Source organism: Procambarus clarkii, chromosome 35 (genome assembly GCF_040958095.1).
Source record: "Procambarus clarkii isolate CNS0578487 chromosome 35, FALCON_Pclarkii_2.0, whole genome shotgun sequence".
Taxonomy (NCBI): Eukaryota; Metazoa; Arthropoda; class Malacostraca; order Decapoda; family Cambaridae; genus Procambarus; species Procambarus clarkii.
In genome coordinates, this window is record NC_091184.1 from 19,784,270 (window position 1) to 19,810,838 (window position 26,569).

Here is a 26,569-nt window from a genome sequence, read left to right on the forward strand (position 1 = left end):
TTATGTCTCAATTTTTCACTTCCTTGGATATACTGTACAGTACAAAAAGATAGGATAAAAATAAACCAGTAATATTTCTTTCATTATATTTTTCATTTAAATAATTGCATCAATATTTTTACAGCTGACAGGATTTGTTTTCCCATACAGGTGCATTATTTGTTAAAAAAAATTGGTTTATTGTTACACACAATGGTGCTACATAGCCTTCCCATCTTGGTGCCTTCTTTTAATACTTACTGATTAAAAATAAATAATAAATACATTTTATTCAGGAAAAGTACATACAGTTGATTTACAAACATAATGTTGGATTTATAGACAGAGCTAGTACATACAATACCTAAAGCCACTAATACTCATAGCATTTCGGGCAAGGTGTGGGGGGAAAAACACTTAGACTAAAACTTAATAGTAATCGGGATTAGGTATAATTTGTGTTGAAAGAAGGAATAAAAAATACAAAAAGGGAGTTAACATAGCATAAATCAGCAATTGCACATGTTGGTGAACAGCGTTGTTTAAAAAATAGCAAGACATGGGTTGACATTTAGGAGGTAAGTTAGGTTACATGGAGTTAATTAGGCAGTACTTGGTTTAACTCTTAAACTGGTTGAGAGAGGTACAGCCTTTGACATGATTCGGGAGGTCATTCCACATTCTGGGTCCCTTGATTTGTAGAGCACTTCTAGTTTGGTTACACACAGCCAAATTGAGTAACAGGAAGAGGTCTTGGACACAAATTTGTTCCATGCTAAATGTAGAGGAATCAGCTGAGTATTCCTCAAATAAAATAAGTTGCCTCAGCTTATAAGGTAAATAAAATAAGCATTTCTCAAATAAGTAGCTGCCTCACCTCACTGCCTTACTGCTACATAGCCTTCCCGGCATGGTGCCTTCTTTTTATAATTACTTGTTCCACACCCAAATTGTATAACAGGAAGAGGTCTTGGATCCTTACTTCCCTCTCTCTTTTTTAATAATCTATATAGTCATAATTATAGCTTTAAGTATTCAATGAATAAAGTTTTTGACATTTTTACCCTTTTCCTTACCTAACATCATTTGTGCAGCATATTTTTATTTTATGTCTCACCCATATTTAATTTCAAAATAAAACCAAACTAAATAAATTAGAAATGGGTATATATAGCTAAGGTATACCCTTACTACTAGGTGAACAGGGGCATTTGGTGATAGCAAATGATCCCATCAGGCAGGGCTCATCACCTCTCATATTTCATGTTCACCAGTGTTTATTTACTTAATAACTACTGGTATAATATCTTGCTATTATAAAACTAATTCTACTATCATCAAACACATATTTACTTCAAGTTTCAAGCAGAGAATGCATATATAACTAACATGAAGGATTCCTCTTCACTAGATTCACCAGCTATAATATTTTGGTCATGTTCCAATATCATAAATCGATCCCAGTGTTATGTAGTAGAGAAAAAATGACTTATATCCAGTTTACGTAAAGCTACGAGTGGTCGAAACCACACTTAAATCCCGGAATGAACTTACGAAGGTTTTTCCACTTAGGGTAGTTAATTGAATACGGACGTAGCCGCCACGAAGGCGCTAAGACGGAAAACGCTCTTAGCTAAGAGGAAAAACCTTCGTAAGTACCTTCCTGAATCCGGCCCCTTGTGTTTGCAGGTTGGGTTCTGGCTCTTTGTTTCCGCCTCTTCCCTGTCGTTTGCCTGTCGGGTGGATTCTGTGCTTCTTGGGCACTCTCATCTCTGCTCTTGGGGATGTGTATGGGGTCAGCCCATGTTGGGCTGCCTAATGTGTGTTCCTTTGATTGCCTGTTACACTGCACACGTTTCTTCTACCGTCCCTGTGGCTCAGTTGGGTGCTCGGTTTCCGCCTATTTTCCCTATGTGTGCCACTCGTGTACGATTTATTTATCTTCTCTGTCGCTTCCTCTGGGAGTGTGGTGACGTTTTGCTGCGGTTTTGGTACTGCAGCTGTGTGTCAGGGTTGGTTGTAGCGTTATGTTCGGCCCTTCCATGCTCTCTCTGGGGCTCTCCTTCCTTGCCGTGCAGGGCCTGGTTTTTCCATGTTCCTTGGTTTCATTGTCTTGTCCTCGCCTCATTGTGCTGGCTGGGGATGAGCTTGGGGTCTTCATTTCGCCCCTCGCCTATCCTCCGGTTTCGGTTCAAGTTCCAGAGCCTAGTGGGCTCCCTTCCTTCGTGTTTTTCATGGCTGCCCTGGGGTTTTCTTGACGCTGGGGCTTTGAGGGGACAGCTCGGCCCCGGGGCCTGCAGGGTGGGTTCCCGGGGCTGGGGTGGGGCTCACGTGAGAGGCCTCAGGCCCCGTTGGTCCCCGCCGGGGTGTTTCTAACCCTCTGGGGGGGACTTGCAGTAGTATGGTGTGGGGTTTTCCGTTCCCCCTATCTGCACGTGCTTTGTCGGCCCCTCCCTGGGCTTGGTTTCCTTGTCCGTTGTACCCGTTGTTTCCGTCCTGTCGGTGGGTGCTTTTCTACGATCTTCGCCCCTTTTTCCGGGACGGGCCTTCTTCCGTCATGTCCCTTTCTTCTTGGGGTTTCTGCATGACTTTTGGTCTCGGGTGCGACGGGGTTTTGGGGCCTTCGTCCTTTGTGTTTGCTTCTTTTTGTTCTCGATGGTTCGGGACTGTTTTGCTCCTTCCCGTTTTCTGGTGCGTCTGTCGTCATTCGGTTGAGCTTCCCTCCGGTCCTTTCTAGGGCTTGTGGGTCCTCTTCCCAGCAGCTTCTGGGTGTTGGCCTTTTTGTTCTTTTGTGAATATCTCTTCTCTTCACACTGTCTCGGCGCTCCTAGTTTTCCTGGGAGAGATTTTGCTCCTAATGAGTGTTTTCGCTCCTGCCCTTCTGCGGGATGTTGGTGCGGGGCAGCTCCTTATGCGAGTTCCTTCCCTGTCAGCTGCACTTGTGGAGGTGGTCTTGCACACTTGTGGCATTTTCGTTTTGGTCCTGCGTTTTCTTTTCCCTCCTGGGGCTGTCATAGAATTGGCTTGCAGAGGATGTAGAGGCGCTTGGGGCCGTTCCTGGGTCTGGCACCTTGGTTTCTGCTGCTAGCTTTCGGTATCGATATTCCTTCTGCGCCGTTTCGCAGGTTGTATCGTGCGTTGTTACACCTCCGGCCTGCTTATGCACTGTCTGTGTCGTCCTGGTCTTTGGACAGGGTGCTCTCCTGTTTTTCTTCTCCTTGGTGGTTGTGGCTCCTTGGGGTCAGGTTTGCTTTGCCTCGGTTTTCTTTTTGTGTTGGCATTCGCCTCTGGGGGCCGTGTGGCAGAGCTTCTTGCTCTTCTCAGGCGCAGTGGTTTTTGGCTCCTATTGTCGTGATCATAGGTTTTCTTCGTCTGCGGCCGTTCTCCCTTTTTTCTGGCGAATGCTATACCTTGGATTGTTGTCTCGACTTCGTGTTGTGGAGTGATTCTCCGACCGCCTCCCGGGTATGTCCCCTTGTTTTTTAGGTAGTCTTTGGTGAGGTAGCTCCGGGGAGCCGTAGGGGCTCCGCCCAGAAAACCAGCGTTAAATGTAATAAAACGCCATTTTCTGGGCGAGTCCCGGAAGCTCCCCGGCACCCTCCCGCCCTCCGGTCGGCGGGTTTTTCACGGTTTTGATATCCAGCCTCAGAACTGGGGCGGGGATCGCCGGTGCGGGGTTCTGGGGCTCCCCTTCCCCCTCCCGGGGAGGGGGGAGCTGCGCAGACATGCGGCGCGGCTCGCGTGACGTCATGCTTGTTAGTTCGTTTTCCTGGGGGAGTTCTGTCCACTCGTTTGTCGATTTTTGTTGTTTAACCAAAATAGGGGTTTGTTTTGTGGCGCTTACCTTTCTGGGTGCCTGTCCCGGTCGATGGCAGACATAGAATGCTTCCAACCACACGAGGGTTTCTATAGGCCATTGCTCCCCTTGCCTCTCTGAGGGGGCCAGGTTCTGGCTCGTGGTCCCCGGTAGGCCTAGAACTCCACCCACATCAACTGATGCAAAATAGTTAGGGTATCCATATCAGCCATGGATAGCTCCGGGGAGCCTCCGGGACTCGCCCAGAAAATGGCGTTTCATTACATTCAACGCTGGTTTTTTCGTCCACTTCAATGTTTTCCGCACTCACTCGACACTGCCCACCATCATGTCAGATTTATCAACCAAATGCATGTTGATATTATAGTCAAGAACACAATTTGGCTTATTGGTTCTTGCGTTACTCTGTTCACCTTGCCACTGTTCACCATTGTACTATCATGAATGGTTGTCAGCAAGTTCACTTCTCTCTTGTCTTTCCACCTAACTGAGCGTATTTGATCACTTTTTCTTAGTTGGCAGTCACCAACTTCAAGTTTATTGTCAAACACTGGCATTTCCCTTCTTGGCTTTACTGTGCCAAACAATCCAGTTCTATTTTAAATCAAGAACCTAGATTGCAAGGGACTTGTATAGCAGTTATCCGTGTATAAAATGTGGCCCTTGTTCATCCATGGTACCATCAGTGACTTTACCACACTACCTGAGAAACCATGTTGGTCGTTACCGGGAATGTTTACATCACTAGCCGAATACAAAATCGTGTGTAACACGTATCCTGTTTCACAGTCTCAAAGAACAAAGAATTTCAATCCAAATATGTTGCGTTTGGAGGGAATATACTGCTTGAATGCAACACGTCCTCTGAAAAGCACAAGGGAATCGTCAATCACCAGCGTCTGTGCTGGTACGTAGAAATCTCTGAACTTTCCAATCACTTCATTCATATAGTACCTGACTCTCCAAAGTCTATCATCCTCTGTTCGGTCCTCATTACTTGCAAAATGAAGACACCTGAGGAGTATCTGAAACCTGTCTCGGGACATATATTTCCCGAATAAAGGTGGGTTTAATAATCAGGTTTTTGCTCCAATAATCTGTAATAGCGTGTTTGACACAATGTTTCATCAACATACATATTGCCAAAAATACATATATTTCACCTATAATAGTGTTTTTCCAACGCTGCAATCGTGAATATTCTGTTATCTCTTTTCCAATGAGATGAGTCGCATGAAGGTTCATTTGGTGTACAATATATTCCATGAGCGGCTCATCATAAAATGTTGTAAAGTAATCCATTTCACACATGTCCTCACCATTATCAGGGAAAAGGTCTGTAATCCCAACGTCTTTATTGTCAAAGGCAGGAATTAGAGGAATAAAATCGTCACTATCACTCCACACAAGTACACCTGGTGTCCTGCGAGACGCAACAGCGGCATGACAGCGAGGAAGCATTGCACACCGTGGACCAGGAGCTAAAGTCCGTCTACACAAAGTACGGGCGCTATGTAAACGTGAGGTGAAATCACGTGAACATGAGGGTCTTGGTTCCTCATGTGGTGCCATGCGGCGGCGCTTGGCTGGGCGAGACGCTGCTGACGTGACAAGTTCTCGCCCGGTATCACCACTGGTACTAGCAACAGGCATGATAACACTATGCTCTGAATCCACTTCACGAAAACCAGAAAATGAGTCACCTTCCTCTGACTCGTCGCCCAAAATATCCTCATACTCTGAATAAGTACAAGAACTGTGTGGTCGTGGGTGAATTGTAGTAGACACTGGGCGAGAAGGCATGGGTGAGCATGTAGGCCTCGCCATGGGAGGAGACTGTATCTCATATTCACTGTCTGTGCTACTATCATCGGTCAATTGTCTGTAGTCCTTATCAATGTCAGGGTCATCAAAAATCATTTTCCTCACCATCAGAAAATAATTCACTAGTTATTTTCTCTTGAGTAAGTGATTGCGTGGTGCGTGCTCAGGAGGCATTTGGCTGTGCGTTCGCCATGGTGACCGCTGGGTAATTGGTGCCTCCCACTCATTGGTAGCGTGAGCTGGATATTTTTTACAAAATGGCAGCTGGTTTACTATAGCCCCTGGGCAGCGTATGGGGGCCCCCTACTCCGCTGGCCATTCAAATCTTGTGTGGTATTCCATCACGTCATATGACATGATGCACAATTTATAGCAAGTTACTCAACACATCATATGACGTGTTGCGCAGTTTAAGGGTTAATCATGGTGTTATTACCCAGTTATGTTGAGTGTATTACCCCTCTGAAATGCAATTAGCGTATAATATTGCTCAATCAGGGGTGTGCATAACACCTTAACCCTTAAAGTGCGCATCACTTCATATGAAGTGTAAATCGTTTTACCAGTCAACTGCGCTTCACTTCATATGAAGATTATGGGTACCGCGCACGATTTGAATGGCCCGCGGTGTAGCTGGGGGTCCCATACGCTGCCCAGGGGCTCTAGTAAACAGCGGCCATTTTGAAAAAAAATCCCGCTCACGATCCGAAGGCATGGGAGGCCTCAGTTTAGCGAGAGTCACCATGGCGAGCGCACGGTCAAACGCCTCACGGGCACGCACCACTCAGTCCCTCACCCCAGAGCAAATAGCCCACGAATTATTCTCTGAAGGTGAAGAAAGTGTGTTTGACGATTCAGACAACGATGAGGATTATACACAGTTGTCGGGTGATAGTAGCAGCAGCAGTGAAAGTGAGAATGACCGCCATGCCATGGCGAGGCCTATACGTTCACCCATGCCTCCTCGGCCATTTTCTACCCCAATTCTACCACGACCTCACAGTTCCTGTGGATATTTTCTGTTTGAGGGTGACGAGTCAGAGGGAGGTGACTCCTTTTCTGGGTTTAGTGACTCAGATCAAAGTTTTATTGAGCCTGTGGCAGGTACCAGTGGTGTAACTGGGCGAGAAATTGTCGCGTCAGCAGCATCTCGCCCGGCCAAGCGCCACCGCATGGCACCACATGAGGGACCAAGACCCTTGTGTTCACGTGCATCCACCTCACGTGCATCCACCTCACGTGCATCCACCTCAAGTGCATCCACCTCAAGTGCATACACCTCAAGTGCATCCACCTCATGTGCACCCACCTCACGTGCACCCACCTCACGTGCACGTAGCCGCCGTGCTTCTCGCAGACGGTATTCAGCTCCTGGTCGCCGGTATGCATCGCTTCCTCCCCGTCCTTCCTCTGCATCTCGCAGGACGCCTGGTGTACTTGAGTGGAGTGATGGTGACGATTTTATTCCTAATATTCCTCACTTTGACGATAAAGATGTAGGGATTACAAACCTTTTCCCTAATCAAGGTGAGGACATGGCTGAGATGGAATATTTTACAGCATTCTATGATGAACCACTCATGGAATACATTGTACACCAAACGAACCTGCATGCTGCTTACCTGATTGAGAGGGAAATCACAGAATTTTCACGACTGCAGCGTTGGAAAAATACCACAGTGGCGGAAATGTATGTGTTTTTGGCACTCTGTTTGTTGATGAAGCACTGTCACAAACATGCAATAAATGACTATTGGAGCAAGGACAAGACAATACCAACACCTTTATTCGGGAAATATATGTCACGAGACAGGTTTCAGATACTCCTCAGGTGTCTACATTTTGGAAGTGTTCAGGACCGAACACCTGATGATAGACTGTGGCGAGTGAGGCACTACATGAACGATGTTATTGGAAAATTCAGAGATTTTTACGTACCAGCACAGAAGCTGGTGGTTGATGAATCTCTCATACTTTTCAAGGGACGTGTTCCATTCAAACAGTACATTCCCTCAAAACGAAACCGATTTGGCCTGAAATTTTTTGTTCTTTGTGATTGTGAGACAGGATACGTGTTACACATGATTCTGTACTCGGCTAGTGATGTAGACATTCCCGGTAACGACGAACATGGATTCTCGGGGAGTGTAGTGAAGACCATCATGGCTCCGTGGATGAACAAGGGACACATTTTATACACAGATAATTAGTATACAAGTCCCTTGCTAGCTCGGTTCTTGCTAGAAAATAGAACCGGATTGGTTGGTACAGTAAAGCCACAACGAAGGGAAATGCCTGTGTTTGACAACGACATTGCAGTTGGTGAGTGTCAGAGAAGGAAAAGTGATAACATTCTGTCAGTTCGGTGGAAAGACAAAAGAGAGGTAAACTTGTTGACAACAATTCATGATGGAACAATGGTGAACAGTGGGAAAGTGAGCCATAAAACAAACGCACCACTATATAAGCCAGACTGTGTTTTAGACTATAATATCAACATGCGGTTGATTGATAAATCAGACATGATGATTGGCACTGCAGAGTGTGTGCGGAAGACATGTAGGTGGACGAAAAAAGTGTTCTTCCATCTTGTGGACATGAGCATGCTGAACTGTTTCAACATGTACCTTGTGAGAACTGGACGTAAGCCCACTTTCCGTGACTTTGTATTTGATGCTGCAATACAGTTATTAGGAAAGTTTGCAAAAGATGTCCCAGGTATTCAGCGGCCCATCATAAACCCACTGTTGCAGCATGCTGGTACTCCACGCCTCGCTCACACTGAAGGCTTCCTAGCACACAAACTTAAGTATTTGCCACCTGGTGTGAAGCGTGCAATAGCCCAACGTGATTGCTTGGTGTGTAAAACAACGACACGTAGAGACAAGAAACGGAAGCTTGTGCAAACATGGTGTGAAACGTGTGGTATCTCATTATGTGCTGTCGACTGCTTCAATGACTACCACATTCTAGAAATCCTCTAAGTGTGCTTCAAAGTGTGTATAGCGTGTGCGAGTGTGTAAATATGTAAACATATAAGCAGATAGCGTGTGCGTGTGTGTAAATATATACAAATATAAGCAGAACATACAATATAATAGACTGTAATGACATATTATATTGCCGTAATTGAAAACATTTGTGTGCACCTGTGTATACTCAAATATGCAACAATTATTGATACAAAATATGTTCAAACAGTATTTGAAACACAATTAGTGAAAAAAAATTAGATAAAATGCGCTTAGACATTGTAAATAAATAGCGCGAAAATATATTTGTGGCAACTCTGGCTGTTTGAGGACCGCGCGCAACACCTCCCGGGCGTGTACTGCATGAGCGAACATGCAGATTGTGACGTCATCACCGAGCTTTTCGGCTCTATTGCAACAAAAGTAAGTACAATAGATTTTTTTTTTTATTTTTCCCGTGATCAGTGAACAGAACTTAACAGATTAGCAAAAAAAAAAATTTTTTTTTTTCAAAATGACATGCGCCTGTGCGGATGGCAGGATATTAGACCCCGAGCATGTTAAGGGTTAACCACTGCACTGTGCCAAACGACAAATGCCATTCGCCAATTACTGTGCCAACTGACAAAAGTATTTTTCATTTCTTCGTACACAGTCGAAGCGCGCTTGCGGTAGGTTGAGTACAAAATGGACTCTTAGGACCTCCAGTGAGAGGCAGCCATCTTGGAAAAAATTCCCAGAATGTCCTAGGGCTGCTGGCTGGGTTAGTACTGAGTGAGCAACAATGGGTGGCACATGCGCCTTTGGCTCCCAAACACCTGTCCAACGCAGTGTTGACTTGGGTACAAGATGGATTCCTGAGGTGTTTGCCAGATTGAAAAAATTCCCAGCATTCCCCATAGTCATGGGCAGGCTCATATTCAAGGTAGAAACCATGTCGTATTCATCCATTTCGTGCTCCCAGCCCTAGTCGGCCATTTTTTAAGAAAACATCATTTGATGTTGGAATACAAGGCATATTGCTTGAAGATGAGCATGCCAATGATTTTGATAACCCAAATCTGGAAAAAGACCTAACACAGGTGTCTGCTACTAGTGATATGCATAGTGAAGTGAACGATGTGGAGAGTGTGTACAGTACACAGCTCTCACAGCCCTGCCATGCCGGACTAGGTCATCACCATCAGTGGAACAACACAAATGAAATTTTGTATGTTCCACTGAACATTTAGTGCCAAATGCAATTCATTTGGACCATCCGGGAATTCGTTAGAGTGGGGTCTGTTAGAGTGATGATGCACTGTATTTGGAAAGAAAACAAATGCAAGAATAGAGAAGTGATTGCAAATATTATTCAGCAGATATGAAAGTAATAAAATTTAGCAGATACTGATATAAGTAATAAAATTTACCAGATATAAAAGTAAAAATAATAAAGAACAGAAGAGTGGGAAATTAGATAATTAATCAAATTTAGATTCCTAGAGTAAACAAATTAAGATTCAAATAATTAATCAAATGGAATACAAATAATTAGCTAATTTAAGAATTAGATTAATATTGTAATACATGAATATTATATGGTAATAATACAAGATGGGCAAAGATATGCAATATAAAAAGGTAATACACAGGCAAAAAAAAAAAAAAAGAAGAGAACAAAGTGAGAATTAGACAATTAGATTAAAATTATGAATAAATAAATGGATTCAGATTCAAAATAATTAATAAAAAAGGAAACATAATTAATCAAATTAAAAATTCAGTAATCTCTTAAGATTGTAATACAGTAATATCATATGGTAATAAGACAAGTTGGATAAGGGTATGCAATAGAAACAAACACATATGGCTGCAAACACTGATGTACTTAAAGCTTAAGAATCCATTAACAATACTGGAATATTAGACAACAAACAAGACTAGTAGCTAATATTAATGGGCAGATATATAAGTGAGAAATTAAATTATTAATTTTTAATTCACAAAGTAATGAATTAAAGATTCAGATAATTTGACAAATTAAGAGTTCAAGGTTTATAACATTTTGGGAAATTGAAGTGTTAGTATCAACAGATAAATGGGTAAGTTGCAAATATTGTAAGGTAAGAATCTGATAACTAGACAAATTAAGCATTCAAAAAATTATTACATTTTATAAAATTGAAGTCTTTGTAGTAATAGTTATAAGAGGGTAAATTATATGTATTTAAAGTCATTAATATAAAAAAGAAGCATTTAGTAATTAATATATATATATATATATAAAAAAAATTTAAATATGGTTAGGCTAGGTAAGGCCTGATCACTCATGTGTTACTCTCAGTAATGGCATTGGAAGTTCGCTGACTTCCAGTTATGTCACAATCAACAAAGAAAGGTAGTAATTGTTGGACACTTTTGATTTCATGTCTTTTGCTGTTCTTTCTTAGCAATGATTGTTCCATTCCTGGTGTAGCACTGCTTGATAAGATTTGGGTTTTGTTTGTGAATATGATGCAGTCTGTAGAGGAGGATCAACGCTGCTTGGTAAGGCACTCATTTATATAAAGATTGATTTTATATTTGTAGCTGATTGAATGAGGTGTTACTTGTCATTGGGATAAGCTAGTTTAGTGAGCATCTGTCTGGTGCTGTGGTGATTGTTTTTATCTATTCTGATAGATTTAATAGTATCATTAAAGTTTATCTCTGATGTAATCAGTTGATGGGCTACACTTGAACAGTTTTGACCTTCTTGTTCTTCGGGCAGTTCAGTAGAGCTGATGATGAGCAAATCATGGAGTTTTTGTTAATACTGTTGTCTGGAGAGCCTGAAACACTTATAAATTCAGTACTACCTACCTAACTACACATGCTGTATTGCATATTAATGGGTTATAAGGCAGTCCAAACATGGTATAAATATGGAATAGGTGTACAATAACTCTCATACTGGGTGGGGTGGATATTATGAGGGACTGGTGGCTCATAACAGTTGTCACTAACCTGTGTTGGTGAGTGTATTAATAATTATCACTTTCACGCTTCGCTGTCGCTTTCCAGTGACATCCGTTTTTTTCCTGGGACGTCTCGGGTGACGCGGTCTGAAATCATCCATTAAAATATTTGTTAAAAATTAAAATTTTAACTTATCAGTCTGGGTGTGGTTTCAAAATGAGCACCTTTAGATTCCACACAATTTGATGACAAAATGAAAGACATAACATGAAAATTGATGTCAGAACACTGGAAAGATATAAATAATTTTGTGGTGATGAGCGTTAAAAAGTGTCCAAAAGTTAAAATATTTGTTAAAATTATATTTATTTTTTTATTATTATGGGACTAGTTTTAAAATATGCGCCTTTAAATTGCGCACAATTTGATACCAAAATGGAAGACGTAACACAAAAATTGATGTCAGAACACTGGAAAAAATATTTAGTATTCTAGTATTTCTTTTGTTTTTGGCTATGATGAATTGTTCTAAAATTAATGGTAATTACTGTACCGTAGTGTATAGGCCACTCCACATCCCCCTTAGCCCCCCAGGTTATCCCTCCCAACGCTCCCCTATCTCCCGATACCACCCACCCATCCCACCCCTCCTACACCATGCGCCTCGAGCCACAGCCGTACTGGATTAATATGGTACGGCCCGCAGCCTGGCTTTCATATCCGGAAAATTCACTCTGTCTGGCTGACTGTCCGGATATTGCAACATCGGCAGCAAGTTAACCGGCCCAGATTTTTATCCGGACAAACTCCTGATTTTCCCGGCTCCTATGGACATTTTGGCCGGATATTGAGATAACTTTATCCGGTCACGATTTTGACCGTATAAGGGTGTTTTCCGGACATTCGAATCCCGGATAATTGAGTGTCTACAGTAATTATTTTGTGTGACATGGCATTGGAATTGAGCTGTGTTTTTATCATACCGTAAATTTGGTGAGTGTAGATTGTTTTTGTTTTTTGTTTTTTATTTTGTTTTGTTTTTTAACTGTTTTTCTTATATTTCAGTGATGGGAACATCAGATCATTTGATGTTCCCAATTTTCTAATGGGAACATCAGATCATTTGGGAATGCATAAGACGAGGGAGTGGGGAAAGGTGGGGAGGACGAGGGAACGGGAGTGGGGGGGGGGTAATGATGGGAAGGATGAGGGGATGGGGGAGTTGGGGATGGTGATGTGGGGACCGGGGAATGGAGAATGGTGGGGAGCACAAGGGGACAGGGGGAGTGGGTGATGGTGAAGAGGATGAGGGGACAAGGGAGGGGGGGGAATTGTCGGGCAGATGAGTTGATGGGGGAGTGAGAGATGGTTAGGAGGCCGAAGGGATGGTGGAGTGGGGAATGGTTAGGAAGAGGAGATGGTGGGGAGGACTAGGGGACGGGGAAGTGGGGAATGGTTGGGAGGACGAGGGGACGGGGGAGTGAGGAATGGTTGGGAGGATGAGGGGACTGGGGAAAGGTGGGGAGGACTGGGAGACAGGAAAGGTTGCTGTGGCTCAACAACGCACATGTGTTGCTGAGCCACAGCAATGTGTGGCCAAGTACAGCTAGTAAAGAATAATGTATATTGGATTAACCCTTAAACTGCGCATGGCGTATATATACGCCCTGAGTAACATGTCCCATGGTGCGCATGGCGTATATATACGCCATAGGGTGCCAGGCCTGATTCAAATGGCCCGCGGCTACACGGGGTTCACAGTAGCTTCCTCAGGGCTCTTGTAAACAGATGCCATTTAAAAAAAAAATCGTGGGCAATATTCTCAGGTGTGAGAGGCACAGTACTGTTGGAGCAACCAAGGCCGGCGCACACAGCATGAGCAAACAGCATTGATGTTCAGCTTGTGACCACAGCATCGCCGAAAAATGTCAAAATAAATATATAATTGTTATTATTTAGCGATGACAATATTACAGATGACCAATGACTGTGATATAAATAACCAGGGTTGTGATAATAGCAGGATTGTTGTAATAATTAGCGCTGTGGGAGGAGTGATGCTGAGAGATGGAGGGAGACAGCATCGTTTACTGACTGTGTGGCTAGCTGTTATTGTTTGCATTCACCATACCAGGTCAGTGGTTCTCTATGGTGAACACAAATGTAGATACTTATATATAATGTGTGTATTAGTGTAATAACAGCAAAAGGATTATGCTGGGAGGAGCCATATGGGTGACGGAGGTGACGTCGTCTGCACGATTTGTCTAGCTGTTTAGAGGGTGGCCACTATGCCCTTTGGGCGCACTACAAGCTTAGGTATACAGTTACGGTGCATAAAACATGTAGATATTTATATATAATATGTGTATATAGGGTAATAACACTGCAAAAGGTATTGTTGGGGGAGAAAGTTTAGTGCGTGTGACCTTGAAAGAGTGAGGGAGCCGCCATCTGTGTATAGCGACGACTCTTAGTGCCTGAACTAACTATATCAGCTTAGCTGTACAGTTGTGGTGAACAAAATATATACATACTTATATATAACGTCTGTATATAGTGTAATAACACCACAAATGGTATTGTTGGGGAAGAAAGTTTAGTGCGTGTGTTGAGGGAGTGGCAGCGAGTGGCTGGCTGGTGTGTGGCGGTAACTCCTCGTTGCTTTTCGACTCTCAATACCAACTTAATGGTTCGTTATGGTGACCAAAACATGCCAATACTTATATATAACCTGTGTATAGAGTGTAATAGCAGCAAAACTATTTGTTTATTGTTTTATAAACATAATAATTGAATCACTAATATGCACATCATACTTTTGAGTATAGCGATTATTAACCACTTTTATTATATAAATATATTACAATACACACTATTGAATAATATTACTGCAAAAAAACTAAGAAAAAATCAGTCGGAGACATTGAAACAATTTGGTAATAATATCTTTGTGGCAACTCCCATCTGTCAACGCGGGTGACGCTGACCGGGTCTGACGACCGCTCTGTCAACGCCCACTTTTTGCCAGACTTCCTCGGTCAATTGTGCCCAAAATATGTCACCTACGATTTTTTTTTTATTTTTTCCGTGCTCAGGGGACACAAATTAACATATTTAGAAGACGAAAGAATTTTTTTTCATTTTTTTTTTCTTGCGCACAGGGGTGTAAATGTCCCAAGGACCCCTGAGCAGTGTAAGGGTTAATCAGTTCCAAACCACAAAAATAAATACTGTATAGTTATACAATAATTAAATGGAATAAATGCTAACACACTACACTTTACCTGTACTTTGGAGAGTTGATGGCATATGTGGAAACTAGTGAGGCAGAGGAAGAGAGATGTTCTTTGGCAGGGGAGTTCCCTAACATTAAAACTTCTGGAAGTTGTGTTTCTGATGTTCTTTCTCTTTTCTGTCTTTTTCTGTTTCCCTCATTACACTCACTGAATGCATTTCTTAAAAGAAACTTGTCCAAGGATGATTGTTTTTGCCTGTGCATTAAAATGTTTTTAAAGTAAGTCATAGCACTGTCATTCAACAGATTTATAACACAGTTTGTCAAGGTGATAATTTCAAGAAAAGGTTTGCACTTTCCCTCATTTTGCACACATTTCTTTTAATAGAGAACTAGATTTAGGCATAACAAACTCTGTAACAAGAGCTGACACTCAGGTACCACTCTCATATTTAGCTGTGAGTTCTTTCTTCATCTGTATCGTGATTCTAACCATTTTTCTTTTTGCTAGGCTCATATCACAAACTTTCATAGGTGTCATGGTGACTTATTTACAATAAGAATATAAAAAATATCCAAGAGAAAAGTGTAGTAGGTTGTGCAGTGACCAACAGCTATGGTGAAACTGATGCATCAGGGGACGCGTGTTTACATCTGAATGCCGAGCAAACAGACGAATACCAAACATGAACACAGCGTCTGAATACCGAAAAGTGCGAATTTTTAGCAGTGCAAACACTGAGGCTCCTCTGTACAAAGAAATTATGTAAATATTATGTAATTTGTATTGGTAAATACAGTACAATACTGTAATACTGTATTGTTTTTTGTTGTAAATTCTTCTAGCTTAACCACATATTTTTTTCCACAGGATAACAAGCCAGAGGAATGTTCAGTGTGTTTTAACAATTATGATGACAATCAGCTACGGCCTCGCACACTGCCGTGCGGCCACACATTCTGCTCCCAGTGTATTGACAATGCTATCAAGAATGGGCAGCTGACCTGCCCCAGCTGCCGTGCCGAGCACGCTGCCACAGCTGCTACTCAGTTCCCAATTAATTATGGTATGGAGGCCCTTATCAGAAAACTAAAAGGTATCGAGGTTGTACCAGGAAAACCCATTAAAGCTCCTGCAAGAGGAATCAGCAAGAAGTTACATTCCCTGGTGCAGGAGCAGAAGAGCATCATCAGCAGCCTCATTACTAGCTGTGAAGAGGTACTGTCCCAGCTGGGGGAGTATCGGGGGCAGCTGGGGGACTGGAAGACTCAACACCTCCAGCTCCAGGACAGACTCTATGCTCTGGTAGTGCAGAACAAGTCAACAATGAAGCTCTTGGAACTGGAGGATACCAGTGTGGTGGATATGACAACACAAGGAGAGGAAGGGAAGACTCAGCTGCAGGCCATGTTGGGGAGCCTCGACACAGTCAGCACAGCACAGGAAGTATTCATGACCATCAATGAAGTTGACCAATGCAACATGGAGGTAGAAAATTGGCTCCAGAAGTGCCAGGAACTCTTCCCAGATGTCAAGACTGTCCAAACCTCAGTGAAGGTACGCTGCTGAAGGTCACATTGTTCTCACCCAACTGAGTGTAGTATTGCCTCTATATAAACATTTTTGACATGGAGACACATCAAGATGAGAGTAGACTTTATATATAGGAAACTTTTTGCTCTAACACCTGAAACATTTTTATTAATAAAGTCAACTGTCATCTTGGTGTTTCTCTACACTGTGGTCAGTGTAGAGAACTTTACTTAGAGTCTGATGCTTCATTATAGTCCAGGTACTTTACTCAGAGCCTGGTGTTTCATTGTACTGCAGTTACTTTTCTCAGAGCCTGATGCTTCATTATAGTCCAGTTACTTTACTCAGAGCCTGATGCTTCATTATAGTCCAGGCTCCACATTAACCCTCAAACCGCTAGGGGCCCAAATGGAATTCACACCCACAGGCGCAACAAAAAAAAAAAAATCCAAAAAAATCTTTCGTCTTTCAGAAGTGTTCATTTTTGTTCCCTGATCATGGGAAAAAAAAATCGTAGGTGGCATATTTTAGGCACAATAGGGTAGGGAAGTGTGGCAAAAAAGGGGCGTTGGCAGAGCCTTCACCAGACGAGGTCTACTCCGCCCGAGCTGTCAGACGGCAGTTGCCACAAATATATTATTACCTAATTATTTCAATGTCTCTGATTTGTTCTTAGTTTTTTTGCAGTAATATTATTCCATACAGTGAATTGTGGTATATTTTTATAATAAAATGTGTGAACCATCGCTGTACTCAAAATTATGGTGTGCATATTAGTGATTCAATTATTATGTTCATAAAAAAATAAACAAATAGTTTTGCTGTTGTTACACTATATACACAGGTTATATATAAGTATCTGCATGTTTTGTTCACCATAACGAACTACTAAGTTGGTCTTGTGAGTCAAAAAGCAACGAGGAGTGACCGCCAAACACCAGCGAGCCACTTGCTGCCACTCCCTCCCTCAACACCATCTCACTCGCCCTCATTCTCCTCCCACAATACTGTTTTTGTATTTATTCACTATACACAGACGTTATATATTCGTATTTACATGTTTTGTTCACCATAACTGTACATCTAAGCTTGTATGGTGAGTAAAGGCACAAAGACGTAGCTACTCACACAGTCAGCTGATCGGCGGCCGCCCTCAAGGCCAGATGCACTAATATTTCTCCTCCAACAATATTGTTTGTGGTGTTATTACGCTATATACACACATTATATATAAGTATCTACCTGTTTTATTCACCATACCTGTACAAATAAGCTGGTATGGTGCCCAAAGACCATAGTGGCCATCAGTTAACAATATGCCAAGTCGTGCAGACGACGCTCCTCCCTCACCTAAATGGCGGCTCCCAACCTATTCCTCTCGCTGTTATCTCACACTATACACATGTTATATATAAGTATCTACATTTATGTTCACGATGGCGAACCACTAAGCTGGTATAGTGAGTGCAGTCAATAAATGGTGGCCACACACAGTCAGAAGACGACACCACAACCCTCCCTCCACAGCCTTACTCCTAGCACAGCGCTAAATATCACCACAATCCTGCTATTTTCAGAATCCTGGTCAGTTTTATCACAGTCAGGGGGCTTCAGTAATACTGTCACTGCTAAATAATAGCATGAACAAGTATATTATGGCATTTGTAGGCGATGCTGTGGTCACAAGCTGAACAGCGGTGCTGGGAGCTCGTGCTGCATGCACCAGCCTTGGTGGCTTGCTCAATACTGACACTGTAACACCCAAGAATGTTGGCCTGGATTTTTTTTCTAGGTGGCATCTGGCAACTATCGGTCATGGCTGTACTATTGCTGCCCCTATCCCAGGCGGGGCGTTTAAATTATAGAGACAGGTGCCACAGCTAACCCCGTACACCTGGTAGACTCAGCCTCCACCATTAATGTTTGTGTTGGTAATGACAGGTCCAGGAGACCATCAGGGAGGCCCTGGAGATGATGACCACAGAGACAGGTGCCACAGCTGACCCCGTACACCTGGGAGACTTAGCCTCCACCATTAATGTTTGTGTTGGTAATGACAGGTGCAGGAGACCATCAGGGAGGCCCTGGAGATGACGACCACGGGGACAGGTGCCACAGCTGACCCCACACACCTGGGAGACTCAGCCTCCAGCATCATGGATAAAGTTCAGGAAATCACTGGAGAGATGCCCCAGAAGCAATTAACAGTAAGTTTTTTATTTTCTCTCATAGGTCATATCACAAGATATTGAGTTGCGTTTTGAGGAGAGGAAGCCTGTTCTTAGGTTTATTGGGGGTTCCCCAAGGTCAACTACTGACTTTCCTTAACGTACAATCTAAAATAGTTGTCTAACTCCTGGATAAATATATTCTGGTAGGTGAACAGGATCATCAGGTGAAAGGAAACATCGGATCCATTTCTTGCCTGCATGGTGATTGAACCCGTGATCCTCTATTGAACCCGGGATCCTGGCCCCCCTCACAGAGGCATAGAGAGCGGGTGACACTCCACCAACCTACCGGGAAAGCATCCAGAAAGACAGCGAACCACAGACCACTGCTGGGTTTCAAGAGACTGAAGCCTTGAAACTGCCAACAAACTCCTAAACAATACCAGCACCAACCCCCTGCCAGTAGAGGGGGGCTGGAGCTACAGGTCCAGCACCAACCCCCTGCCAGTAGAGGAGGGCTGGAGCTACAGGTCCAGCAACAACCCCCCTGCCAGTAGAGGGGGGCTGGAGCTACAGGTCCAGCACCAACCCCCTGCCAGTAGAGGGGGGGCTGGAGCTACAGGTCCAGCACCAACCCCCTGCCAGTAGAGGGGGGCTGGAGCTAAAGGTTCAGCACCAACCCCTTGCCAGTAGAAGGGGATGGAGCCACAGGTTCAGCACAAACCTCCCTGCCATTAGAGGAGGGCTTGAGCTACAGGTCCAGCACCATCTCTCCTGCCAGTAGAGGGGGCGGGAGCTACAGGTTCACCACCAACCCCTTGCCAGTAGAGGGGATGGAGCTACAGGTTTAGCACAAACCCTTTGCCAGTAGAGAAGGAATGGAGCGACAGGTCCAGCACCAACTCCTATGCCAGTAAAAGGGGGGCTGGAGCTACATGTCCAGCACCAAACCCCTGTCATTAGATGGGGCTAGAGCTACAGGTCCAGCACCAACCTCATGTCAGTAAAGGAGGGATAGACCTACAGGTCCAGCAACAACGCCCTGCCAGTAGAGGGGGGGGAGGCTGGAGCTACAGGTTCAGCACCAACCCACTGCCATTAGAGGAGGGCTGGAGCTACAGGCCCAGCACCAACCCCCTACCAGTAAAGGGTGGCTGGAGCTACAATACCAGCACCAACCCCCTGCCAGTAGAGGGGGGCTGAAGCTGCAGGTCCAGCACCAACCCCCTGCCAGTAAAGGAGGGATGGAGCTACAGGTCCAACACCAACCCCCTGCCAGTAGAGAGGGCCTGGAGCTACAGGTTCAGCACCAACCTCTTGTCAGTAGAGGGGGGGGGGGGCTGGAGTTACAGGTCCAGCACCAACCCCCTGCCAGTAGAAAGGGCCTGGAGCTACAGGTTCAGCACCAACCTCTTGTCAGTAGAGGGGGGAGGGAGAAGCTACAGGTTAAGCACCAACCCCCTGTCAGTAGAGTGGGGGGGGGGGAGCTGCAGGTCCTACACCATCCCCCTGCCAGTAGAGGGGGGGGGGTGAAGCTACAGGTCCAGCACCAACCCACTGCCAGTAGAGGGGGGCTGGAGCTACAGGTCCAGTACCAGCCCCCTGCCATTAGAGGAGGGCTGAAGCTATAGGTCCAGCACCAACCCCCCTGCCACTAGAGGGGGGCTGGAACTACAGGTCCAGCACTAACCCCCCCTCCCCCACCCAACCAGTAGAGGGGGGCTGGAGCTACAGGCCCAGCACCAACCCCTTGCCATTAGAGAGGGTGGGAGCTACAGGTCCAGCACCAACCCCCTGCCAGTACAGGGTGGCTGGAGCTACAGGTCCAGCACCAACCCCCTGCCAGTAGAAGGGGGCTGGAGCTACAGGTCCAGCACCAACCCCCTGCCAGGAGAAAGGGGGGCTGAAACTACAGGTCTAGCTACATGTGTTATACCACCAAACAACATTGACCACAGGTGATAATGGGGCTGACACTGTCCACAGGTGATAATGGAGCTAACACTGACCACAGGTGATAATGGGGCTGACACTGACCACAGGTGATAATGGGGCTGACACTGACCACAGGTGATAATGGGGCTGACTGTCCACAGATGATAATGGGGCTGACACTGACCACAAGTGATAATGGGGCTGACACTGACCACAGGTGATAATGGGGCTGACATTGACCACAGGTGATAATGGGGCTGACACTGTCCACAGGTGATAATGGGGCTGATACTGTCGACAGGTGATAATGGGGCTGACACTGTCCACAGGTGATAATGGGGCTGACACTGTCCACAGGTGATAATAGGGCTGACACTGACCACAGGTGATAATGGGGCTGACACTGACCACAGGTGATAATGGGGCTGACACTGCCCACAGGTGATAATGGGGCTGACACTGTCCACAGGTGATAATGGGGCTGATACTGACCACATGTGATAATGGGGCTGACACTGTCCACAGGTGATAATGGGGCTGACACTGTCCATAGGTGATAATGGGGCTGACACTAACCACAGGTCATAATGGGGCTGACACTGACCACAGGTGATAATGGGGCTGACACTGTCCACAGGTTGAGGACCTCCGCAGGATGAGGGAGTCCGTCAAGAGGCTGGTGGAGGCTGGTCGTGTGGTGGCCGTCAAGAGGCTGGTGGAGGCTGGCAGGGTGATGGCTGTCCAGGAAGACCAAGATGGCCGCCGCTCTGCCAGGATAACTCTACAAGACGGAAAGCTGTACCTCCACCCACTCCTGCGTCAGCCCACGCCCGCCCACGCCCACACCCTCCAGGTCACTTTATTACACCCACTAGTCTTACTGACATTACTGACTTACTGAGTTTTGATAACTAATATGATAACATTTTGTTATACAGTTATTAGCATGATTTATTTTATTTTCTGTAGGAGAGTGAGGTTGTGGGCGTGCTGGACCCCTCCTGCACCCTGGTGTTCCTTGACCTCGGGTGGGCGCGGTCAACAAGAGGGCGGGTCACCATCCGGCTGATCCCGGACACTCCGCTGGCCAGACAGTTTGTGTTGTTGTGTACGGGCCAGCGGGGCCACACCTACCGCAACACTAAACTGTTGCGGGTGGTGAACAAGGGTCAGCCGGGGGAGTGGGTGAAGGGCGGAGACTACGAGAGTAATGATGGTAAGGGAGGAGCCCCAATGCTACCCGACCTCCAGGGGCGGTACCGGAGGTCAGGTCAGGCAGGAGCTGTGCGGGCCTTGGGTGGGCCGGGGGGTTCCAGGTGTGCCCAGTTCGTCATCACCACCAAGGACCTCCCGGATGGTGTCCAGTGGTCAAATGTCTTCGGTGATGTGGTGAGCGGCCTGGATGTGGTGAGGGCAGCAGTCAACCACAGTGACATTACGGAGGTGATTGTGGTGGACTGTGGTGTTGTGCTGCCACTCTAGTTCACTGTACCACCACCATCACTACTGTGGTAGTGTGCTGCCACTCTAGTTCACTGTACCACCACGATCACTACTGTGGTGTTGTGCTGCCACTCTAGTTCACTGTACCACCACGATCACTACTGTGGTGCTGTGCAGCCACTCTAGTTCACTGTACCATCACCATCACTACTGTGGTGTTGTGCTGCCATTCTAGTTCACTGTACCATCACCATCACTACTCTGGTGTTGTGCTGCCACTCTAGTTCACTGTACCACCACCACCATCATTACTGTGGTGTTGTGCTGCCACTCTAGTTCACTGTACCATCACCATCACTACCGTGGTGTTGTGCTGCCACTCTAGTTCACTGTACCACCACCATCACTACTGTGGTGTTGTGCTGCCACTCTAGTTCACTGTACCACCACCATCACTACTGTGGTGTTGTGCTGCCACTCTAGTTCACTGTACCACCACCATCACTACTGTGGTGGTGTGCTGCCACTCTAGTTCACTGTACCACTACCATCACCATCATCCCTTCATCACCATGGACTGCGTGTTTTGAGGACAATGTAACTTAAGGACAGACCTTTATCACTATATCATCATAACTTCACTATCTTTGGTATTTAACACTTTGGTATTTATACTTTGGTATCATATACCTGACAATGACAGCTGTATCACCATCAATGCTATATCTTCTCAGTACTGTAACCTATCATTGCTGTATCACTATAGCTTCACTATCACCTCTATATATCACCATCACCTTAGTGCCCACACTTGGGGTCATATACTGACCATATTAAGTAACAAATTGTTGGTGTCACCATATGACAGCTGTTGTCACTGTTATGTCACCAACAGCTCACTATCACATAACAATGTCACTGCTACACCAACATCATTTCTCTTTCTCCGCATTATCACCTCACACTGATAGATTTCCTCCTTACATTCACTGTTATATCACTATCACTGCTACAGCACCACTACTGCACCATCACTGCTATATCACCATCACTCATATCACCATCACCTCAATATCACTGCTTTATCACTACTATACTATCACTGCTATATCGCCTCACTATCACAGCTATATTACCATCACCTCCATATCACTGTCATATCACCACCTCAGTATCACTATCACAACATTACTTATATTACTATCACTGCTATATCATCATCACCTCACAATCACTCAGGTGTGTTGTGATATTACTATACTGGTCCATGGTGTGTTGTGATATTACCATACTGGTCCATGGTGTGTTGTGATATTACCATACTGGTCCGTGGTGTGTTGTGATATTACCATACTGGACCATGGTGTGTTGTGATATTACCATACTGGTCCATGGTGTGTTGTGATATTACCATACTGGTCCATGGTGTGTTGTGATATAACCATACTGGACCATGGTGTGTTGTGATATTACCATACTGGACCATGGTGTGTTGTGGTATTACCATACTGGACCATGGTGTGTTGTGATATTACCATACTGGACCATGGTGTGTTGTGGTATAACCATACTGGTCCATGGTGTGTTGTGATATTACCATACTGGTCCATGGTGTGTTGTGGTATTACAATATGGGTGTGAGGTGGTGTTATGACACACATACACCAGTATGATCATACTGTAGCTGGTGTATGATGTGCTCAAACTGTATAGTGATGTCTTAGCTGATTAGCCTAGTATCACGAATATTAATTTATGTAGTTATTCTGTTTTCGACAACACACTAGTATTAAATGTGTATTGCCAATGTATTCCACATGTATCTATGTATATTATATATCTTTACTATAAGTCCTTGCTATGTATTTGTGGATATATATTAGAAGTCTAGTGAATAGCAGTAGCCTAATGTCATATAGCTTGAAAAACATCCGTATATACTTATATTATGGAATGCTACATAATGCTGTATAGGAAATATTATGTGAACTATGATGGAGAATGTATAAATTTAGGTCTCGGATGTATTACTGTCATGTATACTGTATAATTTCCCTTTCATTATTGTTCATTACATTGTCCTCTAACATTAAATTAGATTTTGGCACTGTGAGATGTATACCACAGACATGGTTTTGATACACATGTGTATATATATATATATATATATATATATATATATATATATATATATATATACATATATATATATATATATATATATATATATATATATATATATATATATTGTATTCATGTATACTTATGTATAATGGCTGGCGGGCAGACATCTTGAAATCCTCCCTTAACCCCTCCTCCCCTCTCCCGACAGTGTTAACAAATCTCGCCAATATGAATTCCTTGTTCACAAAGTTTTATATCATAATATAATCTTTGAAAACGCGCAAGCCCTATATCACTAAGAACTCTTTGACCCGGCTAGGATTCGAACCCATGCCGTCCAGGATCACCCCTAAACATACACAGTACCGTGACCACCGCACCAAGACGATCATTGGTGCGGTGGTCACGGTACTGTGTACGTTTAGGGGTGATCCTGGACGGCATGGGTTCGAATCCTGGCCGGGTCAAAGAGTTCTTAGTGATATATATATATATATAGTATAGCATAAATATGTTAATTACATTATCTTGAATCGAGCAGTTTTATATTTATATGGATCTAGCAATTCAATATATGTATATATGAATCTGGCAATTATATATATTTAAGTAGCAAGCAATTATATATATATATATATATATATATATATATATATATATATATATATATATATATATATATATATATATATATGTTTATATATATATATATATATATATATATATATATATATATATATATATATATATATATATATATATTATTAAATATGACCGAAAAAGTAAGATTAATAATTCTAACACGAATTTTCTCAATCTTTCGTACATTACGCTTCACTGTTGGAGGTAAATCAAAAATCACTTCTCCAAAATTCATTTTTATTTCTCGTCTGACGCGACACGGGCGCGTTTCGTAAAACTTATTACATTTTCAAAGACTTCACAAATACACAACTGATTAGAACTTACGTATCTCTGATTTTATATCTACATTTGAGTGAGGTGGGAGGGGTGATGTGGCATTAACACAAGACAGAACAAGAGGGGATATTAATAGGGTATTAAAAGTATCAACACAAGACAGAACAGAAACAATGGGTATTGAATAGAAGTGTTTGTAGAAAGCCTATTGGTCCATATTTCTTGATGCTTCTATATTGGAGCGGAGTCTTGAGGTGGGTAGAATATAGTTGTGCAATAAATATTATTGCACAACTATATTCTACCCACCTCAAGACTCCGCTCCAATATAGAAGCATCAAGAAATATGGACCAATAGGCTTTCTACAAACACTTCTATTCAATACCCATTGTTTCTGTTCTGTCTTGTGTTGATACTTTTAATACCCTATTAATATCCCCTCTTGTTCTGTCTTGTGTTAATGCCACATCACCCCTCCCACCTCACTCAAATGTAGATATAAAATCAGAGATACGTAAGTTCTAATCAGTTGTGTATTTGTGAAGTCTTTGAAAATGTAATAAGTTTTACGAAACGCGCCCGTGTCGCGTCAGACTAGAAATAAAAATGAATTTTGGAGAAGTGATTTTTGATTTACCTCCAACAGTGAAGCGTAATGTACGAAAGATTGAGAAAATTCGTGTTAGAATTATTAATCTTACTTTTTCGGTCATATTTAATAATATATGTCTACAGGAAAGACTGCTACCAAAATATACTAATATATATATTTATATATATATTTATATATATATATATATATATATATATATATATATATATATATATATATATATATATATATATATATATATATATATATATATATATATACAGTACTGTATATGAATCTGGCAATAATATTAGCCTTATTCTGATATTTGTATTATCTTATATCTGGTATTTTATAAACCAAAACTTTGCATATATATGAGTGACTCCAGAATTTGTATTATAATGCGGAGTATTTCATCGAAGGCTTAATTACTAATATTTATTTCATTTGTTTACAGATGCCTTAATCTGACAATTTATTAATATAAAAGGATGTCTGCTTTTAAATTAGTGATTTAAAAAATTTGATATAAAGTCCTTAGTTTGAATATTGTTTAATTGATAAGTATATTTATGATCATTATTGGCCTGTATTATGAGGTGTAGGAGTAACCTATATGGTTTTGATTGGTCATTTAATTTCTTGTCTTGATGGATGTGAATGATGTTTAATTATTATTTATTTAGGCTCTATTATTAGTTCAGATTATTTATAGATAGAATAATGTGCAATAGATGGCTCTTAAAACCTGTTAATTATTATATTATTATTACTTGACAATTGTCTCAACATTCCAATTTACTGTCCTCTTACTATAAGTGTTGTTTTAATTAGCACATAAATGATCTTCACGTAATATGGTTTATTTACCCCCATGACAATGCTTCAGTATTTGTAAAGTTATAATTCCCGGTTATTAAGGTAATTAGAGAAATAACAAACCCTGAATATATGAACGTTAAAAGCATTTTGGTATGTGCAAAATATTCTTGTTTTGCAAGAACACTGGCTTACATCTTATGAATATCAAAACCACTTCAAATTTATCGATAGTTCTTTTTCCACTGCCAGTATT

At 43.0% G+C, this 26,569-nt stretch overlaps 1 protein-coding gene across 1 annotated transcript in view; it reads left to right on the plus strand.

The window, feature by feature from the left end:
- The window catches only part of LOC138349581 (uncharacterized), a 35,479-nt gene extending 12,491 nt beyond the window's left edge, over positions 1-22,988 (plus strand). Inside the window, exons 3-6 of the mRNA XM_069336161.1 lie at positions 15,642-16,328; positions 18,365-18,511; positions 21,048-21,263; positions 21,380-22,988. Coding sequence (XP_069192262.1) covers positions 15,642-16,328; positions 18,365-18,511; positions 21,048-21,263; positions 21,380-21,892 — 1,563 coding nt within the window. The 3' untranslated portion in view covers positions 21,893-22,988. The remainder of the gene's footprint in view (positions 1-15,641; positions 16,329-18,364; positions 18,512-21,047; positions 21,264-21,379) is intronic.
- The last annotated feature ends 3,581 nt before the right edge of the window (positions 22,989-26,569 follow it).